Source organism: Zosterops lateralis (genome assembly GCF_965231275.1).
Source record: "Zosterops lateralis genome assembly, chromosome: 4".
Lineage (NCBI taxonomy): Eukaryota > Metazoa > Chordata > Aves > Passeriformes > Zosteropidae > Zosterops > Zosterops lateralis.
In genome coordinates this window covers 51,417,983-51,435,521 of record NC_139765.1, presented here as the reverse complement: position 1 = coordinate 51,435,521, position 17,539 = coordinate 51,417,983, and the positions used below count along the sequence as shown (strand labels likewise).

Sequence of the window (17,539 nt, the reverse complement as noted above, 5' to 3'; positions counted from 1 at the left end):
ATTACCCTAAAGTGGAAGAGAAAAAGACTTCTGATACTAAAAGTAGACTGAAAGAAAACCTACTCAGCCAGAACAACCTTAATCTCAGCACTTCAAAATTTTCCTGTTTACTATGTATGAAATACAAACATATGACTGACTATTCTTGCTAACACATCATAAAGCAAATAAGGCCTCATAAAACTGTTTCTGTGCATGTATATATTTTCTCATGTCTACACCAGCTTGAGTGTTATTGTTTCACTGCAGGTGGTCTTATGTTTTTATTAAAACAAGTGTCCTGGTTTTGAGTGGAATAGAATTAATTTTCTTCCTAGTAGCTGGTACAGTACTGTGGGTTGGATGCAGGGTAAGAATAATGTTGGTTTCGTTTCACTGATGGTTTTGTTGTTGCTGAGCAGCATTTACACTAAGTCAGACACTTTTCAGCTTCTCATTCTTCCCTGCCAGAGAGGATGGTGGCACAGAAAGCTGGGAGGGGACATGGCCAGGACAGCTGACCCCAACTGGCCAGAGGGATATTCCAATCCATACTGGCATCATGCTGAACAATAAAACTGGTTGTTTAAGGAGGGCAGCAGCTGCTGCTCTAGGATGGGATGGGCATCAGTCAGTTGGTGTTGAGAAATTGTATTCTGCATTACTTTGTGTATTTTTTATTATTATTATTATTATTATTATTATTATTATTTTCCCTTCCTCTTCCATTCTACTAAACTGACTTTTTCTGAAACCCCAAGTTTTACCTATTTTTTGATTGTCTCCCTCATCTCCATGGGCAAGTGAGCGAATGGCTGTGTGGTGTTCAGCTGCCTGCCAGGTTAAACCAAAACACACAGAACGACCTTAGTTCAAACAGTTTGATGTGCACACAAACTAAAGTAGCAGTTAATGATGATGTGAAATCAATTGGAACTCATAGCCAGGGAAATGGATTTTGGTTTACAAAGAAAGATTATAAAGCTCAGATAAGCTTTGGAAAACAAATCAATTTTAATATAAGAAAAAAAAGCAGCCTGGAGTTAGAAAGCAAATTAGAAAGCATTTATTGAAAGCTTAATTATGATGCAGGTAGGAAAGAAGTGCTCTGTTTGGGCCACCATAAATATATTTCGGAAACATTGACAAATGAATACAAGAAATTATACTGACCAAGAGATATCTGCTGCCTTTTGCCATTGTTCTATGACACACAACAAAAATAGAAGGGTTGCACTTAAAGACACAGCTGATCTTTGAAATGCTGCATTTCAGTAAAAAAAAAAAAAAAGCGTTCACTTTACATATTAATTCATCACTTGCTGAAGTGAACACAAGTCAGGAACACAGCACAGCACTGGTTAATCATTGCATGTTTCTCTTCGCATTCATTAAAAGTAGACATATAAGTAGGCTTTTTTCCATCTTTTTTTTCTCCCTTATAAAACTAGTAGAGAAGCACATGAAAACAGCCTCCAGCAAACAAAGTTGAAATCTGAAAATGGTATAGAGATTAACACCTCCTATTTAAATTAAAAGATGTAATCACAGATTTATGCTGTTTATGTCTTATCATGATCATAGAATCATGGAATGGTTTGGGTTGGAAGGGATCTTAAAAATCATCTAGTTCCAACCCCCTGACATGTGCAAGGAACCTTCCAGTAGTCCAGGTTGCTCAGGGTCCCATCCAGCCTGGATCTAAGCATGGCAAGTTCACAGCTCCTGTGGGAAACCTCTGCCAGAGGCTCACAATCCTTAGAGTAAAGAATTTCTTCCTGATATCTAAACCTACCCTCTTTCAGCTAAAGGCTATTCCACCTTATCCTACCACTACTTGCCCTTGTAAAAAAGTCCCTTTCCATCTCTCTACTAGAATCCCTTCAGGTACTAGAAGGCTGCTCTAAAGTCTCCCCAGAGTATTCTCTACTCCAGACTAAACAGCCCCAGCTCTCAGAGCCTGTCTTCATAGGAGAGGTGCCCTAGCCCAGAGATCCACTCACGGGCCCTCCTCTGGACTCATTTCAACAGTCAGCATTTTTCTTTTGCTAAGGACCTCAGAGCTGGACACAGTACTCCAGGCAGGGTCTCAGCAGAGCAGAGGGGAAAAATCACTTCTTTCAGCCTACTGACACTGGTTATGGTACAGCCCAGGGTATGACTTTCTGTGCTGTGAGCACACACTGCTGACTCATGTTGAGTTCTTTGTCCACAAGCACCCCCAAGTCCTTCTCTGAAAGCCCTGGCTGCTTTCAGTCCATTCTCTGCCCTGCCTGTATCTGTGATTGGGATTGTCCTGACACAAGTACAGGACCTTGCATTTGCCCTTGCGGAACTTCATGAGATTCACAGAGGCCCTCTGAAGCCTGTCAAAGTCCCTCTGGATGGCATCCCTTCTCTTCAGCAAGCCAACTGCACCACGCAGCTTGGTGTTGTCAGCAAATTTGCTGTGGGAGCACTCAATTCCTCTGTCTATGCCAACAGCAAAGATGTCCTGTGTAAGGGATTTTTAACTCCAGAGACCAAAGTTACACAAGCTGAATATTCAAAATCCCTGAATAAAGAGGCACATGGGTTAGTTGAGCCCATTAAGTAGACACATGAATGAGCTCTGTTGTTCTCAGCAAACAACAATGTACATCAAACAGCATTCCAGGTCACCTCAGTGTCTTCACTTGGGTTGATGACTTTTGTCCTTTCATTTGATACTGATGCTTTATTTTGACATCTGCTTTTGTTTGCAGCATTGAAACCTTCTTATTTTATTATGGAAACTAGGATATCTTCAGTTTGAGACGTCAGTGATCTCTGTACTACTTAGAGACAAGGTATATAATAAATCAAAACTAAAATCACAACTGAGAATATATAAATATTTATAGATGGTTATGAAAATATCTTTTAAAATAAACATGTATTTGTTCACAAGGATTTTATCTTTCTACTACTCAATAGCTCCTTTATAAAAGGTCCAGGTTGCTTAAACCTATATAAGACAGGCAAAGGTCTTTTTCAGTGAGCAAATGAAAAAAAATCTTTTTCCACTACATCACTTGGGCAGTGTAAAGTAATTCCAAAGTCTGACTTATCAAAGGAAGAATGAGGATCTTGTCAGCCAAGAAAGGAACTATTTTTATTCATCTTACTTTGGTAGGAAGAAAGCCTTTCTTGGTTCTTAAATTGTATTGACACAAAGGAGTTGATCCAGGCTCTATTTATTTATTTGGTAAAAGAAGCAAAAGTGCTATTGCAAAATTTCAGACAAAACTAAAATCACTACAAAGTTACGACAAAAGTAACATCTGAGAGAAAGAGATAGGAGAAATATACCAAAAGGAGAACATGCTTTAGAGTGATGACTTTAAAAGAATAAACCAATTCAATATACATCTGTGCAAAGGTAGCAGAGGTAATTCAGCAGATTTCTATAGAGCAGCAAAGGTTATCAGACAGTGCCAGGAGACTTCTGTAAAAGATGCAGAATGGGAAACAAGTGCTATTAGATACAGAGATTTTCTCAGGGTGTTAATGTAGCTCAAGTAGGATCTGGCTGTCATGTGACACTAGAATAGATCAGTGACCTCAGAGAGTTAGAACATTATGGAATTTGAATTAAGAAATTAAGCTTCACAGACACTCATTTCATTTACTCGGTTTTAATAGAGCCTTTACATATGCTGTCCTGTTTTTGAATCCACTCATGAATATGAGTGGTCAGATTTGGGATGTGGAGATGTCAGCAAATCCTCTCAGCAATACCCTGGCAATCCACTTCCATAGTGGCATATGGCTCCTCTGCTGTCCTTCAATTGCCTGACCAAAGGATGATTTCTTGTCAAAGCAGCATGATGTCCATGGAAATTAAAGACCAAAGCATAGCAATCAAATTCTTGAATATTTTTTTTCTGTGGTCAATCCAGAAGGGCTTGTTTTGTACATGAGGAGCAAATCTAGCTTCTCCTCTGTCATAAAAAGCAATATTTTTTTAGAAAAATATTCTAGGAGTAACCTGCAGCTCTATAATAACAGAGAAAACCACAGGCAGAAATAAAGCAAAATGGCAATAAAAGTACTTTGTGCAGAGCAAGAAATTTATCAGAAATTAAGGAGAAAATGTTAATTGAAAGACTTATATTTGTATTTGTCTATACGGAAATGCTCTTGTATTTTATCAAAATACTACTTTTATTAACTATTTTCTTACCTAGGCAATACACTTTAAAGAGCTTTATAACAATTAATTACTTACTTTCTGGATACTTGTATCCTCAGTAAGGTACCTGAGCCTCAGATCAGAGCTCTCTCTCAACAGTATAACAGTCATAGCATGCTTATTAAGGAGACCTTGTATTTCCAAGCAATCACTTTAGAAGCTTCACTAAAAGAAAAGAATGTGCAAGAAGACTTGGTAAGATTAGTGTGCACAAGCAATGCCATGCATTAGGTATGCAGCAGAAGAAAACCGACTTGCATGTGAGACAAAACTGTGACAACAATGCAAATACATCCTCCATTTGCTGCCCTTGAGTACTCACTGCAGGTCTCACTGGTAATCACATACATCACAGGTCTGGAAACTCCAGTGGTGTGACCTAAGATCCTCTGTGAAACAGCAGCAGACAACTCTGTCTGCATATGAGGCTAAATTATGGACAAAAGTTGGTTTTCATCCCTGTGAACTTTTCACCCAAATACTTCTCTAGTTAAAAAAGGATTTTTTTGGTCACATATCAATCTTAAAAATATTTTGAAAGCTTCAGGACACTAAATGCCCAGGTAAATAAGAATGAATTGAAATGTAAAGCCTGGTACATACCCTTCTGCCCTCTACGCAGCGCTGGAGCTCGGGCTTGGCCAGCACGGAGTATTGGCAGCCGTGGGGCTGCCATGTTATTTCTCTCCAGTCACAGGTCCTGTTGTCAGAGCAGCTGAGGCAAGGGACAATCCATTGACCTGGAAAACAACAATGAATGTCAGCACCTCCTATGTGTTCTTCTGAGTAGTTATATTACACAGGAAGCAAGATATTTTTGAGTATTTTACTCATGTATGAGTAAAAAAAAACTAGTACGGGAGTTTCCCCTAAATGAAATGCCTTCCAAATCTTTGACGAGACTATTCCCTTTCACTGTATTATGTATGGCCTTTTCATTTAGCTAGGGTGGGAGTTTTTTTCCTTTCCCTGAAAGAGCTGTGAATGCCCAAATTTGACAGCCGTTTGTGGGTTCATTTCTTAGTCCATGTTGCCTTTCTTGTAGCAGCTTGTCCTTTCTCAACAGAAAGGATATGAGAAAGAAAATGGGTGAGGAGGTTGAATGCATAAAGAAAATATTCACATTCAGACATGTCTGAAGATTAATTCTCATCTACAATGAAACAGCTAAAGTTTGGGTGTATGGTTGAGAGCAAATGATATAAAAATGAAGCAAGATAAAGACTTTCCTTCCAAAACACTGATTTTCTTTTAGTATGTGAAAATTCAAAAGACTGTCCCAGACCACACAAATACATTTCAGAAAATGACAGTAAGGTGAAATGAATCTGAACCTGATCTTATTTACAAAAATGATTTTGAAGATTAGGAGCACAAAGTGGTATTACCAAAAATCAGTGAGTTTTAGTAATCTCTTATCTAAGGTTAAATGGTTTTGTTATTTTGGTTTTCTAAAACCTTCTTCGAGAAGCTTGAGGGATTTAATTTCTGAAGGAAGACAGAAAACTTGTGAGTTGCCTTTGTATTCAAATGAACAAAAGAAACACTTTTTCTAGCTCTTACAAGTACACAGTGCTGACAGTATCTCCCAGTGCCCCTGTAACTGCCAGCAAAACCTACTTTTGTTCTTATTAAAGGCATTACAAAAAAGAAAGGTGCAGAGACCTAAGGTTCTTGTGTCAATGCTATTGGGCCTTTCTACCACAGATAAGTTTCTCACTAGAGCCTAGAAAACAGCCTCAAAGGTTTGGAGATCAGATCTGGCCTTTGGAGTCTGTCCCCATCACCACTACCAGGCAGCAGCTCAGCAGCCAGCTGTGTCTGATGAATTGCTGCTGCACAGGAAGCCACAGCAAAAAAACCCAAGGCTGCCTTTTGACATTTCACCTGGCCAGGGACTGAGGGGAACGCTGAGCAAAGAAACCCTGAAGGATCCCAGCGGCCTTGGGAGATCCAGCTGCTACCTCACGAACAAGGGAATTTCCAGGGAGGCAGCCTGTGCTTGCACTTAGGCAAAAGTCCAAGTAACTATGTTTTGGTAAGCAGCACAGTGAGTCATCTTAGCAGATAAAGAAGTTCTTCTAAATAAAATCATCCAGATTTTTTTTGTATGGGAGCCCACACGGGTACGTCTAAGGGACAAATACATCCCACAGTGCCACAATCATGCAATACCTATTTCTGTGTACCCTGAACAGCTGCCCCTATCTCTGCCCTGTGCAAAACACACTCACACCACCCTCTCATGCACTTGTAGATGATTTGGAGAAAATTATAGCAGACTGAACCTAAGCAGAACCCTGGACACTGGGTTTGATCACACTGTGGTCATAACCAGTGAGCATAACCCAGCTTTCCCTGTTCCCATGGGCGTGGGTGCCTTGTGGAGGCTGTGCTGGGCAAGCAGCCCAGTTCACAGCATGGACGGAGGAAGGAGGGACACTCAGGACCATGGTGGGAGGGTGAAAGCAGGAAGATGGAGGTATCCCATGCTTCTTGCTCAGAGGAGTTTCAAACTTGCATTTTCTGCATCCTTATCATGCAGCCGTTAGGGGAAATATTCTCCACTCAGTTAAGGACTACTTTTAAGTTCCAAATTCATTAGGAGAAGAAAATAGCATGCTTGTAACCTGGTATTTTTTGTGTGAAAAGAGAGATCTGAACTTTGGTCCCTAAGAGAGATCCTATGTAGAATATTTATCAAAGGGTTAAATCAAATCTGAAGTTACAAAGTGGATAATCAGGTTCTGGAGCAGTGAGCTCTCTTCCAAATGAACACCCTCCTCAGCTGTGACACCAGAGGCTGAATTTAGACAATTTCTCTTACTGTAGCCTCCCATTGCTGGCTGTTGTGAGTCCCTTACTCATGCTGACCTTCCCTTGACTCTGAGGTCCCTTGTTCCAGGCTGTGGTCTACTGGCCAGCACTGGGGCCAGGAATGCTTTGACCCTCCAAGATTTCTACTGCCACTTGTGGATCTTGCTGTTGGCTCCCACTTTGCAATCCATGACTAAATGGTCATTCCCAGCTTCACAGCAGTCTCATGAGGAGAGTGAAAAGTGCTTCAATAACCCAGCAACAGGTGCCATGCAAACACCTTTAAATGCTTTGTACTTTTTGGTTAATAGAGCAGGGACAGAATGGTTGGTTGGTTTGAAGTCTGGACTCACATTCTGCCACTGCTGTAGAGGTCTTAATAAATGATCTGAGAGATGTTTCAGGCAGTGACCTATATTTTAAAATTATATGAAAACTCACAGTTTTTTTTCATGATGTTGTAATTTTTCTTTCAACCCAAATATATAAAAGCTCTGGCAATGTCTAAAACATATGATATCCCTCATTTTAAGTAATTTTCTTTTAAATGTCCCATACTTTTACAAGCTGATTTGGTTTAAGGTAATAAACTAGAAAAGTAGAACTATATAAAATGAATGTTGAGGAGCCAAAATAAAAGTTTAAACTTTGGCAACTGAAAGTGATAAGTAACTTTTGAAAAGCTTCTTTTAAATAGTTTGGTTTACGTTCAATAGCTCTCTAGGTATATTAATGAAAAACATAGATTGATTTTTGGCATATGCTAAAGGTTAGTGGCAAATGTAAAAAGATTTGAGAACACAGATATATGGAGACAAATTCATATTTTTAGGAAGCACTAGTATTTAATGTTAACAGAATAAATCCTGGGTTTATATTTACACAGATTTTTAAAATGATGCATGTATTTTATGCATTTTAAATCCAACTATTATGAGCTTTTCCTGTTGCAATTTCCCAACAGTTGGTCAATGTATTCTTAAGCTTCAAAAGCAGGATTGCGTTAAAAGATAAAATGAATCTCATAAAAAAGAAGCCAACAGTGAAAAAATTCAAACAGTATTAGTTTGGAAATTAGGCTTATATTCTATAGCAATTTTAAGTTGCTCTTTCCTCAGTTATATAAGTTAGCAGCACATGATGCAGCTTTCAGCACCATTTCAATCAAGCAGCATTTTGTGCTTCAGGCAAAAGCATTAACACTGGCTCTACCAGGCAAGGGCAAGTTTACCAACAATTTAGTGAATGAGAGCAAGAGAGACACACTGTTAGTTTCTTCACAAATTAAAAATTGGCATAATCAAACTTTCATGAAAACCTGTAAGTAGGAGGTTTCCACAGGAAAAGGGAAAGCTGTTTTTTTGGCTCATTAGAGTAGTTATCAGTTGCATACATAAATCTTCTGCTTAAGATACAAGATTAAACACTGCCAGTACTCCCTAAAACTGTTCTCATAAAATGACATGAAAAGAAATATACTTTCAAAATAATTAGCTAGAATTGTTTACTTTCCATTTAAAAAATATTAGCCTAAAATTGAAAGTTTTAACCAATAACAGCTGTACACTTAATTTGATAGTTTTGCTTTTTCTTTAGTCTCTTCTATTTTTATTTATCATTTTACTTTGTCATAGCCACAATTAAACATTTTGCTTTCAAATTAAAAATCAAGGTTTTTCTATGGTGCCAATCATCCATACAAAGAGAAAATAGTATTCTAGCTTGATAATTCAAAATCTAAATATTTAACCTACTCTGATGCTAATTTGTTGATTTATTACTAGTTTACTTTTGTATTTGGTGTTTATTTGGTACTCTAAAATCTTTTAAAAGCTTTTTCTCTGTGAATAGGCTATTGAAATATTTTTCTTTTTGTTCTAGCTGCATTTATTAAAAAACAAAAGTAAAAACTATTTTTAAAAGGACATAATTTGGTACAGAATATATAGCCTTAGGCCTATGGACTTATGTCCAAACAGAGATTTACTCTTTGTAACCAAAGGACACATTCATTTTGTTGGACACAAATTTATGTCTCTGCTGGAGACATAAAATCCAGGTGGCTGTTGAATGCAGAGAGAGATCACACAGAATTATTTTAAACTGGATACAGTTGTAAGAAGAATGGGAAGTGAGATATAATTAAAACATATTCATCATAGGGACAGAAAATTAGAAGTGAACTGTGATATTTTACACACCAGATTTTGCTATTGCTAGAAACCACATTTCTACAGACTGCAGTAACATGGTTACCTGCAGGAATTTAGCACAAGTTGGGTTCTCATGGTCTCTTTCATTTCTCTCTCTCCCTCTTTCCCTCTGAGAAGCCAAACACACGGTTAATGTTTGCTGACTCCTGTATTATTGATAACGCAACAATATTGAACAAAGAGCTAATTTTGATATGACAGCTTGGTTCAAACCAGATGTGAATCAAAGGAGAACTTCTGAAAGAAAAAAAAAATTGGGGGTCGAAAAATTGCAATTTCATTCCATGATGTAAACATGAAGGAAAGAAACTTCCTCTTTTGTATATTCCAATTTGCATTTATTGGTTATAAGAGGGGCAGAGAGAGAGAGAGAGACAACTTGTGTTAATTAAATGTATATTTGGCAAGGTGTTGAGCTTTCTCTAAAGAATAGTGCCATGGTGACTAGGAGAGGAGGAAGTCACTTCTGTCTTTGGTTGGATCCTGAATTACTGTCTCTGCTCTACATCAAAGGATTAGAAATGCGTCATGAAATCCCGCTTGTACTGAACTATAAAGCAGCCTTTTAAATTTTACTATTAATGTCAGAAGAAGTAAGGTTATATCTTTATCTCTGCTGCTCCACCTCAGCCTCTGTACATAGCATGAGGACAGTATATGACACCTACTTCTGCAGAATTTTTGAGTTGTCTTCTGAGGGGAAATCACATTTCTTGGCTTCTCTGAAAATTTCACTTATTTAAGAAATATTACTACTTTAGCAGGGAATTTGCCATTCGCCATTCTTTGTTGCCAGGATTGGTATATAATTTGGCTGCTACAAATTTAGAATGATTTTCCACACAAAGCCATACTTTCCAGTTCCAGTTGGAAGCTGAGACACACATTAAAATTATATAGCCACTTGTTGCCAGATACTTCAAACCCCTGTTCTAGGCTCATTAGATACCTGTTAGGAGTATTCAGTTTATAAGCACAAATTATTCCTCCCTGTTTAATATATTTGCCCTTTGAGTATACGTCTCCTGAAGTTTGTTTGAACATTAATTGCATATATAATTCACAACAAGGTGGTAAAAGATACTACATTCAGCCTCACTGAGCTAGATTCAGTATTCAAAAGGAGAATGTTATGTATCAGGAGAAGGAGATTGTCTGCCCAAGGAAGGATTCAGTGGATTTGGTTTGGGCTTTCTAGTTTTGAACTTTATGTCCTGATATTGTTGCATAGGATGATACACAACTTGTGTGGTTAAAACACGCTGCTAGGAACAACAATGTCTCTTTTGTGCATTCCCTTTACATAAGGCAAGTTTACTATTTGTCTCTGTTTCGCATGAAGCAATGCAGTCAGGCAGTTCCCACATTCCTGTGACTTTTTATTCATTATTCAATGAGTTTGTGCAAATTTACTGCTGTGAAGGGCTGCTCCTATTTATGGCAAGATAAAGAAAACAGTTGTGTCAGTAGACCATAGAAGACTGTTGTTTTATTTTTCACTTCTCTAATAAAGAATGGAACAAAATTACTCACTGTCTAATACAGCAACTTAAATATGAACAGCAACTTAAATATGAACAGGACCCCATACCTGGGTAGTTAAAGTACACTTGAATAAATCCCCATGCAACTGTGACTTTCACATGAGCACCTGCTTGACAAAATCTATTGCAGTCTGAATTCTCACTAACCCAAAGGCATGTCTTGGTTGTATTGGTTATCGTATGATGTTCGATTTGTCCATTTTGTTTTAAGGTATAAATATATGTAAAATTAAAAATTAGCTTTGTATTTCTAATAGAGCAGTGGAAATACAAAATTCAAATGGATTTAAGTGTTGTGCTCTTTTTCTAAAGTTAATTTTTATTTTGAGTAGAAAATTCCTTCTATTTAGGATAAAGCATTCTTATTTTAAGTGGTTTTGATGGAATATTCCAATGCATTTTAAAGACTACATAGCGATAACACATGGAGTGGTGGTGGATCACTGATTAGAAAATTATTAAACAGAAAATTCTCACATAAACAAATTAACCTCATTTTAAAAATCAGTAATAGCTACAATTGATTAGTTCAATTTAGTGTATGTAGGTTAGTGCATGTCTGTAGCAAAGAGTTAATATTATTTCTAGGTTTTCTTTGATGAGGTGCATAATTTAATTTTCATTTTAAAAAAAGGGGGATAAAGTACAAACCTTTTGTGTCTCCAGCTTCACAGGTCTTAAACACTGTCTGTGAAATTGCTGAAAGGTATTCATGAGAGAGAGGCTGCAAGCCACAGGACTCCTCTGGGCGAATTTTGGAACCACAGTCCTGAATTAAAATAGAATCTGTGAAAATGACAGCACCATGCCAATCCAAATCGCCTTAAAATCCTCTTCAAGAGTAAAAAGTTATTTGAGGTGGTTCTGCAATTAGTTCATCCTTAGCTCTTCAATATATAGTTTAATATGAAATTTAGAATCCTTTTTCCATTCAGACAAAGGTTTTGCAATAAATGATCCCAATCCACAGTAAACATACAAGATACTACATTTGCTAAAGATGTAAGAAAATTTATTAAGGCAAGCATACCTTTCATGCAACATCATGTGTAACACATTTTATAATCTCTACCTATTTGTCCTTAGGAATTTTGTATGCCTATTTGTAGTGATATGGGATCCATTTCTGTGATGAAACACCCCAAATTAGCTTCAGGAGATACAGGTGCTTGAAGGGAAAAAAAAAATCTATTTTCTAAAATGATACTAAAATTAATTTCACAACTGTTACATAATACCATTCACTGTTGCCATGAAATTATGCTACATCTAGAATGCTGTGCCTAAATTGCACCAATGAGCAAAAGATAATTAATACCTAATAGAGTCAAGGTGCTGACACTTAGTAGAATATGTGCCATGGATATGGATAGCAATATGAACCCATCTTGGAATTTTGTAAATACTGGTGGTTCTTGACTATGCAATCAAAAGGCAAAGTGAAATAGTTGTCTTACAATTATTCTGATCTCATTAAAGTCCACAGTGGTGAAAAAGAAATTTTTAAAAAAATCTTCCCAGTGATTTCAAAAGTTTACAGTAATATCTGTGCATAAATAAGCAAGAAAATAGTGGTTACATGTGGGTTGTCCTGTTCTCTGCTTAATCTCTCTCACTAGGGAAAGCTGTTATGACAAAATGAATGGCACAGTATCTTCTAGTATTAAACTGTGTTTTGGAGCCTCTGGGTCATCTGAACAGCTATTTGACAGTATAACTTCAACTAACATTAACATCAGAAAGGTCCTAACTTGCAGTAAAACAATTTCACAGGACTTCACAAGAAAGCCCCACATTCCTGAACGTGCTGCCATTGCACTCAACACAGTCCCATAAAATAACTTCATGGGGATTTTCTTGTTCATTCTGCCCAGGGTATGCATTTAAGCAAACAAAATTTCATTTTAATCACATTTCTTGGGCAATAACATGAAAAAAAATTGTCTGGCTGGTTTTTTGCTAATTACAACCAACATGCAGGGAACTATGTAACTGATTCCCTTTGACTCTGTTGTGTTCTCAAGAAAGGACACTGCTTGCATTTTATTTGTAATTCACATCTAAACTGTCATGTCATGAGAGATTGTAAATCCCTGAACAAGACTTGTTTCATTTCTACCTTTGTAGGAGAACAATCCTTTACCATCATTGACATATTTAATATCATATGCAAAATGAATCTGTGGCAGCTACAGATTTACTGCAGCTCCATAAATAAATGGCACATTGAGGGTTTTTCTAAATGCATGTAGATTTTTAAATTGTTTTCTTCAAGTGCTGTGGTGACATGACATCCTTTTTGTCTTGCCCAAAGATGAAACATCTTGTGATCTTAAGTATGTTTATGAAAGATCACTCATGGCAAAGATTAGAGCCAGACATGTAAACTTAAGTGATAGTTGTTGCTCTGTGTTCTTTCTTCCTACAAACCTTCATTTTTAGAAGGGAGACATAAAAAGGCCCTTGTAATTTCTGGATTAGAATCAAATGAAAAAATTCCCATGCATTATGTGCTTTAGTGCACATTTAGGATTGACCATAAGATCAGTGTGACTTTTTGCTAGCAAACTTTCTTTTATCTTTATGGAAGATTTTCTGGACACCAGCAAATAAAAGAGGAATAAAACTTTCTTCTGTACATCTACGTAGCTTTTAATCAACATCAGTTGATACTTAGAGAGTAAACATTTCTTGATTTCACTTACTATGTGAAATGATAATTTCCTTGTTGCTTTCAGGTCACACTATACTGAACCTGATTCTTCATAAAGTTTCAGTCTTTAAGAGATGAAACAGACTTTCAAGCCTGTCACTTAACTGAGTTTTCTCAATTTTTACCTTCAAAATATTTTCGGCTATTAGTTCATGGTATTTCATTTATTTATAGGCTGGGTGCCTAATTTAAAAAGAATTTTGTTTGTTTAGTTCACTTTTCAATAACCACACTTTATTTCCTCTCAATTTGCATATTGCATTTGCAACTTATGCATATATATATATATACATACATAGTTTTACTCAGGCATATGTAAAGAGTGAGAAACAAATCATAACCAGTTTTACAATTTCACAGGTGGAGACAGAGAGAGATGAATAAAACATTATAAAGCTGACTCAACTCATGCAGCTGATGTCATGGGATGAATGTCATGCAGTAAAGACCATTGTAGATGCAGTGATGCTTTAGATTAAGGACTCTAACTTAACTATTAATGGATTTTTAATTGCTGTTGTACCTTTTTCACCACCTCCACTTTAATGAAAAATGATTACTCTGAAACTGCAGAAAAAAGAAAGAAGGTAAGAAGCCCTTGACTTTCCTGGGAGAAGTCATACCAATAGGGGAAAAGATGTCCACCTGTGTTCATTTTAACAGCTGATGTTCCAGCAGTGACAGAGCACCATAACAAAATTAAAGTTAATTTTAGCATCTACATCTGGTGCTACCTATCAACTCAAGAAGGCATTTTTAAATAGAAAGGAAAGATTTTCAGTATTTTTATGGAATAATCCAACTCTGTTAGTTAACAGCTGTGGCTAAAGCCATAATATGTTGTGGGAGTAGACTTATGTTAATGAATTGAATGCTTTGGAAACTCCCACCCAGGATGCCTGTATACAGGCTCTACAGTCAGCTGCTCAGTAAAAGTCCTTCTTGCATTTATATGAAAACCTCGAACAATAAATGGGAGTGGTGGCCTCAATGCTGAAAAAATGGCAATTCCTCCTTCAGTACTCATTTCTGAAATTGTACCCAGCCCAAATCACTGAAGACTACCCCTACCAGTCTAATAAAGGATCAATGTATCAGAATGTTTTAAACTAAATCACAAGAGAAATATAACTAAGATCACAGGAACTGGTTTTAATGTTGTATACAACAAATATGTAGCCAAAATCCTGCCTCTTTTTAACATCCAGAAGCCATGCATGGCTGAGAACCAGTGGATGAGATAAAGCCCACTGAGTGTTCTTGCTAAAGAAGGTGTGAGACCCCTGTGCTGTCAGCTCTGATCCTGCATTGCCCATCAGCCTGGCAGGTCACCTAGCCACCTCCTCCTGCCCGTGCAGCCCTGCCTCCTCTCGAGGTGCTGCCTTACTCCTTTTGACTGCACTTTAGACATGACAGAATAGAGCTTCATGTGAAAGAGCTAATTTAGAACACTTTTCTGTTGGTCTTTGTAGGCTAACTGACTGAACTTTATTTGATCTATTTAAGATGACCTGAGTTTCTCATGAAATTCTTTCATGTCTCTTTAGTCCCTCTTTTTCTACTATTTTAGACATAACTAAAGCTGCATGAAAAGTGATTAAAAATGATGCTGTGGAAGGACTTCTATAAAATTAGTCAAAGAGTGAGCTCATGAAATAGTGAAACTGTATCTTATTGCTAGGGAATAAATTGTGATAAGATAGATTAGCTCCATTCTATCAACTTTCTTAATATGGCAGGAATAAATGAAGGAACAATTGGCATATTGATCTCTATTCAACTGTCTCCCTCTGTCCAGCTGCATTATTCAGTGACAGATGAACCTCCAAAGATCCAGAGGTTCAGGCCAGTTCAATTCAACAGCCATATTGACTAGATTGAACTGAAACTTTTGTGTGTGCAAAATAAGTCTAGAGAATTGCCATAAGGAGAGGCATTCTCCCAAGAAATTTCAGTTTGCTACTGCTGTTGGATGGGAAACAACTACTATTATTAGCTACCAAGCACTGTCTAAGATACAGACAAAGACTCTGTCTACATCAGAAGACACACAGAGCCATTAAACAGAGAAAATAGGATTAATGGTATGAACTGATGGAGTAATGTGTCCTTGTGTTGCAGCTATGTCTTAAAGCTAAGAAACTGTATTTTTATATCACAGTATTTTTTAAGGAACCTAATAAGTTCTATCTGCAAATATGGGAAAATAGTTCCCCAATGATCCAAAAGACTGTCATAAATAACACATTGAAAACTATTAGATATTAAGTTCCACATAGATCTGGTAGGGGCCATAAAAACCACTTTAGAGAAGGAGTCTGGACACTCCTGGGTGGAAAAATGCAGTGCACAGACATCAGTAGGAGATCGGGAACGATACGAAAAGCTGGGCATCAGAGAACAGTTTGATATGTGGATAAAGTACAGACCACCAGTCTAAACTGCTTTTAAGTTCTTAATTGTGCTATTCATGTTGTTACTATAATTAATATTACTATTTCTTAAGAATAGAAGCATAGAATAGAAGAATAGAATCATGCAAAATTGCATGATTTTTCTCAATCACAAATTTCTGCATACATAATTTCTTTGAGAATAATATCACATGCTTTAACCAGTGACTGAAGACTGTCATAACTACAGAGTACCTTTACTAACTGCTAAAGAAATTTTGAAAGTCCCAGTAGATGCCTCTTCACAAAGACTTAAAGTAGCTACTGTTTATATGGACAAATAAATTTTATCCTGACACCACAGCAGATGGAGTGTCTTCCTTGGCACTCAGAATGCTAACCTCACAGAAAGCTATGAAAATGTTTTGAGGAAATATTACAAGTTTCATACCACTAGTTTAGTATCTTTTATGTGCATGGGTAATATAAAATAATCCTTTTAATCTATGAAGGATTTTGATTCAATTCCATTTTATATGCACATCAGTTAGACCCTATCTGCCTTCCTGTTCCCAAACAGTTCAAAGTGGTGCGTTTGTGAGCCATAGAACAAAACTATTCATGAGACCTAAAAAGTACAACTCTTAATCCAGCAAAGTCTTGTGAATTATCATTCTGAACAGCTCAAAGATCCAGCAGAACTACTTGAACTAAGACAACTGAATGTGAAATCCAACTCCAACTCCATTAAGAACAGAATATTATAAATTTAAATTTTGCAAAATGTTTCAAAATGTACCTAATTATAATTACAGAGAGGTTTATTTTCAGTATTTGTAGTTAACATCTGCATGGATTTTTCAAGTGTTTTCTTAGCGAATATATTTTCCTCATGAAGCTAATGATATTTTTCCCAAGCAGGAACAGTGATGACTTCCAGCTTGTGTGCTTTATAAACAAAGTACACAAAACAAGAAAGAAGAAGAATTAAAAGAATTTAGTATTTCCTCCTCCCTAAAAAGGAAGATAAAAGAGGAACAAGGAATAGCAGATAAAGAGAGGCATTTTGCTGTTTATGTTCTGGTGTTTTTTAGTTTAAAAAGTGATATGGTAATGTTGACCTGGAGACTTTAAATGCTGCATCAGTTTTTGCTTCCTATTTTGTCCTCCTCTTTACATCTACCTTTTTAAGTGCAAGCTCTGAATGTGAACTGACTTGAATTTTGCCAAGTCCACTATCTAAAAATGGGGAATAGGTTGAGAAAAGCATGTGCTTTGACAGTGCAAAAAATAAATGTTTTAAGTGACAACCAAAGGAATTACTATGTACTTACGGTTCTCTCAATAAAGTGCTGATATGACCCTGACTTTTTTCCCCGGTAATTAGGCAAAAAATGTTCTATACTAGCTGGGAAATACCACAGCCTTCTGTCTTTTTATAAGGAGTATTCATTTCTACCCTCCCACACTCAAGGTATATGGCATTCACAGATCACACTGTAGAGAGATCTATACTCTAAGCCTCCTATGTGCAAGAAGCACTTGAGCTCTAGCCTTGTCCCTTTGATATTAGGCTGACTTTATTTCACAGCCATGACAAACGCAGCAGAACTTCTCAGACTGAAAAATTATCACTACATTCAGAGAGTATGAAAAGGGATGAGAGA

General features: G+C 36.9%; 1 protein-coding gene across 2 annotated transcripts in view; it reads right to left on the bottom strand.

Annotated features, from left to right (window-relative positions):
• Nucleotides 1-17,539, bottom strand: part of CPED1 (cadherin like and PC-esterase domain containing 1) — a 146,444-nt gene that overhangs the window by 14,638 nt on the left and 114,267 nt on the right. For both annotated transcript variants that reach the window (XM_083859454.1, XM_083859455.1), the window contains exons 17-18: nt 11,418-11,535; nt 4,796-4,932 (exon numbers count right to left, since the gene is read on the bottom strand). In XM_083859454.1, the coding sequence (XP_083715580.1) occupies nt 4,796-4,932; nt 11,418-11,535 (255 nt within the window). The remainder of the gene's footprint in view (nt 1-4,795; nt 4,933-11,417; nt 11,536-17,539) is intronic.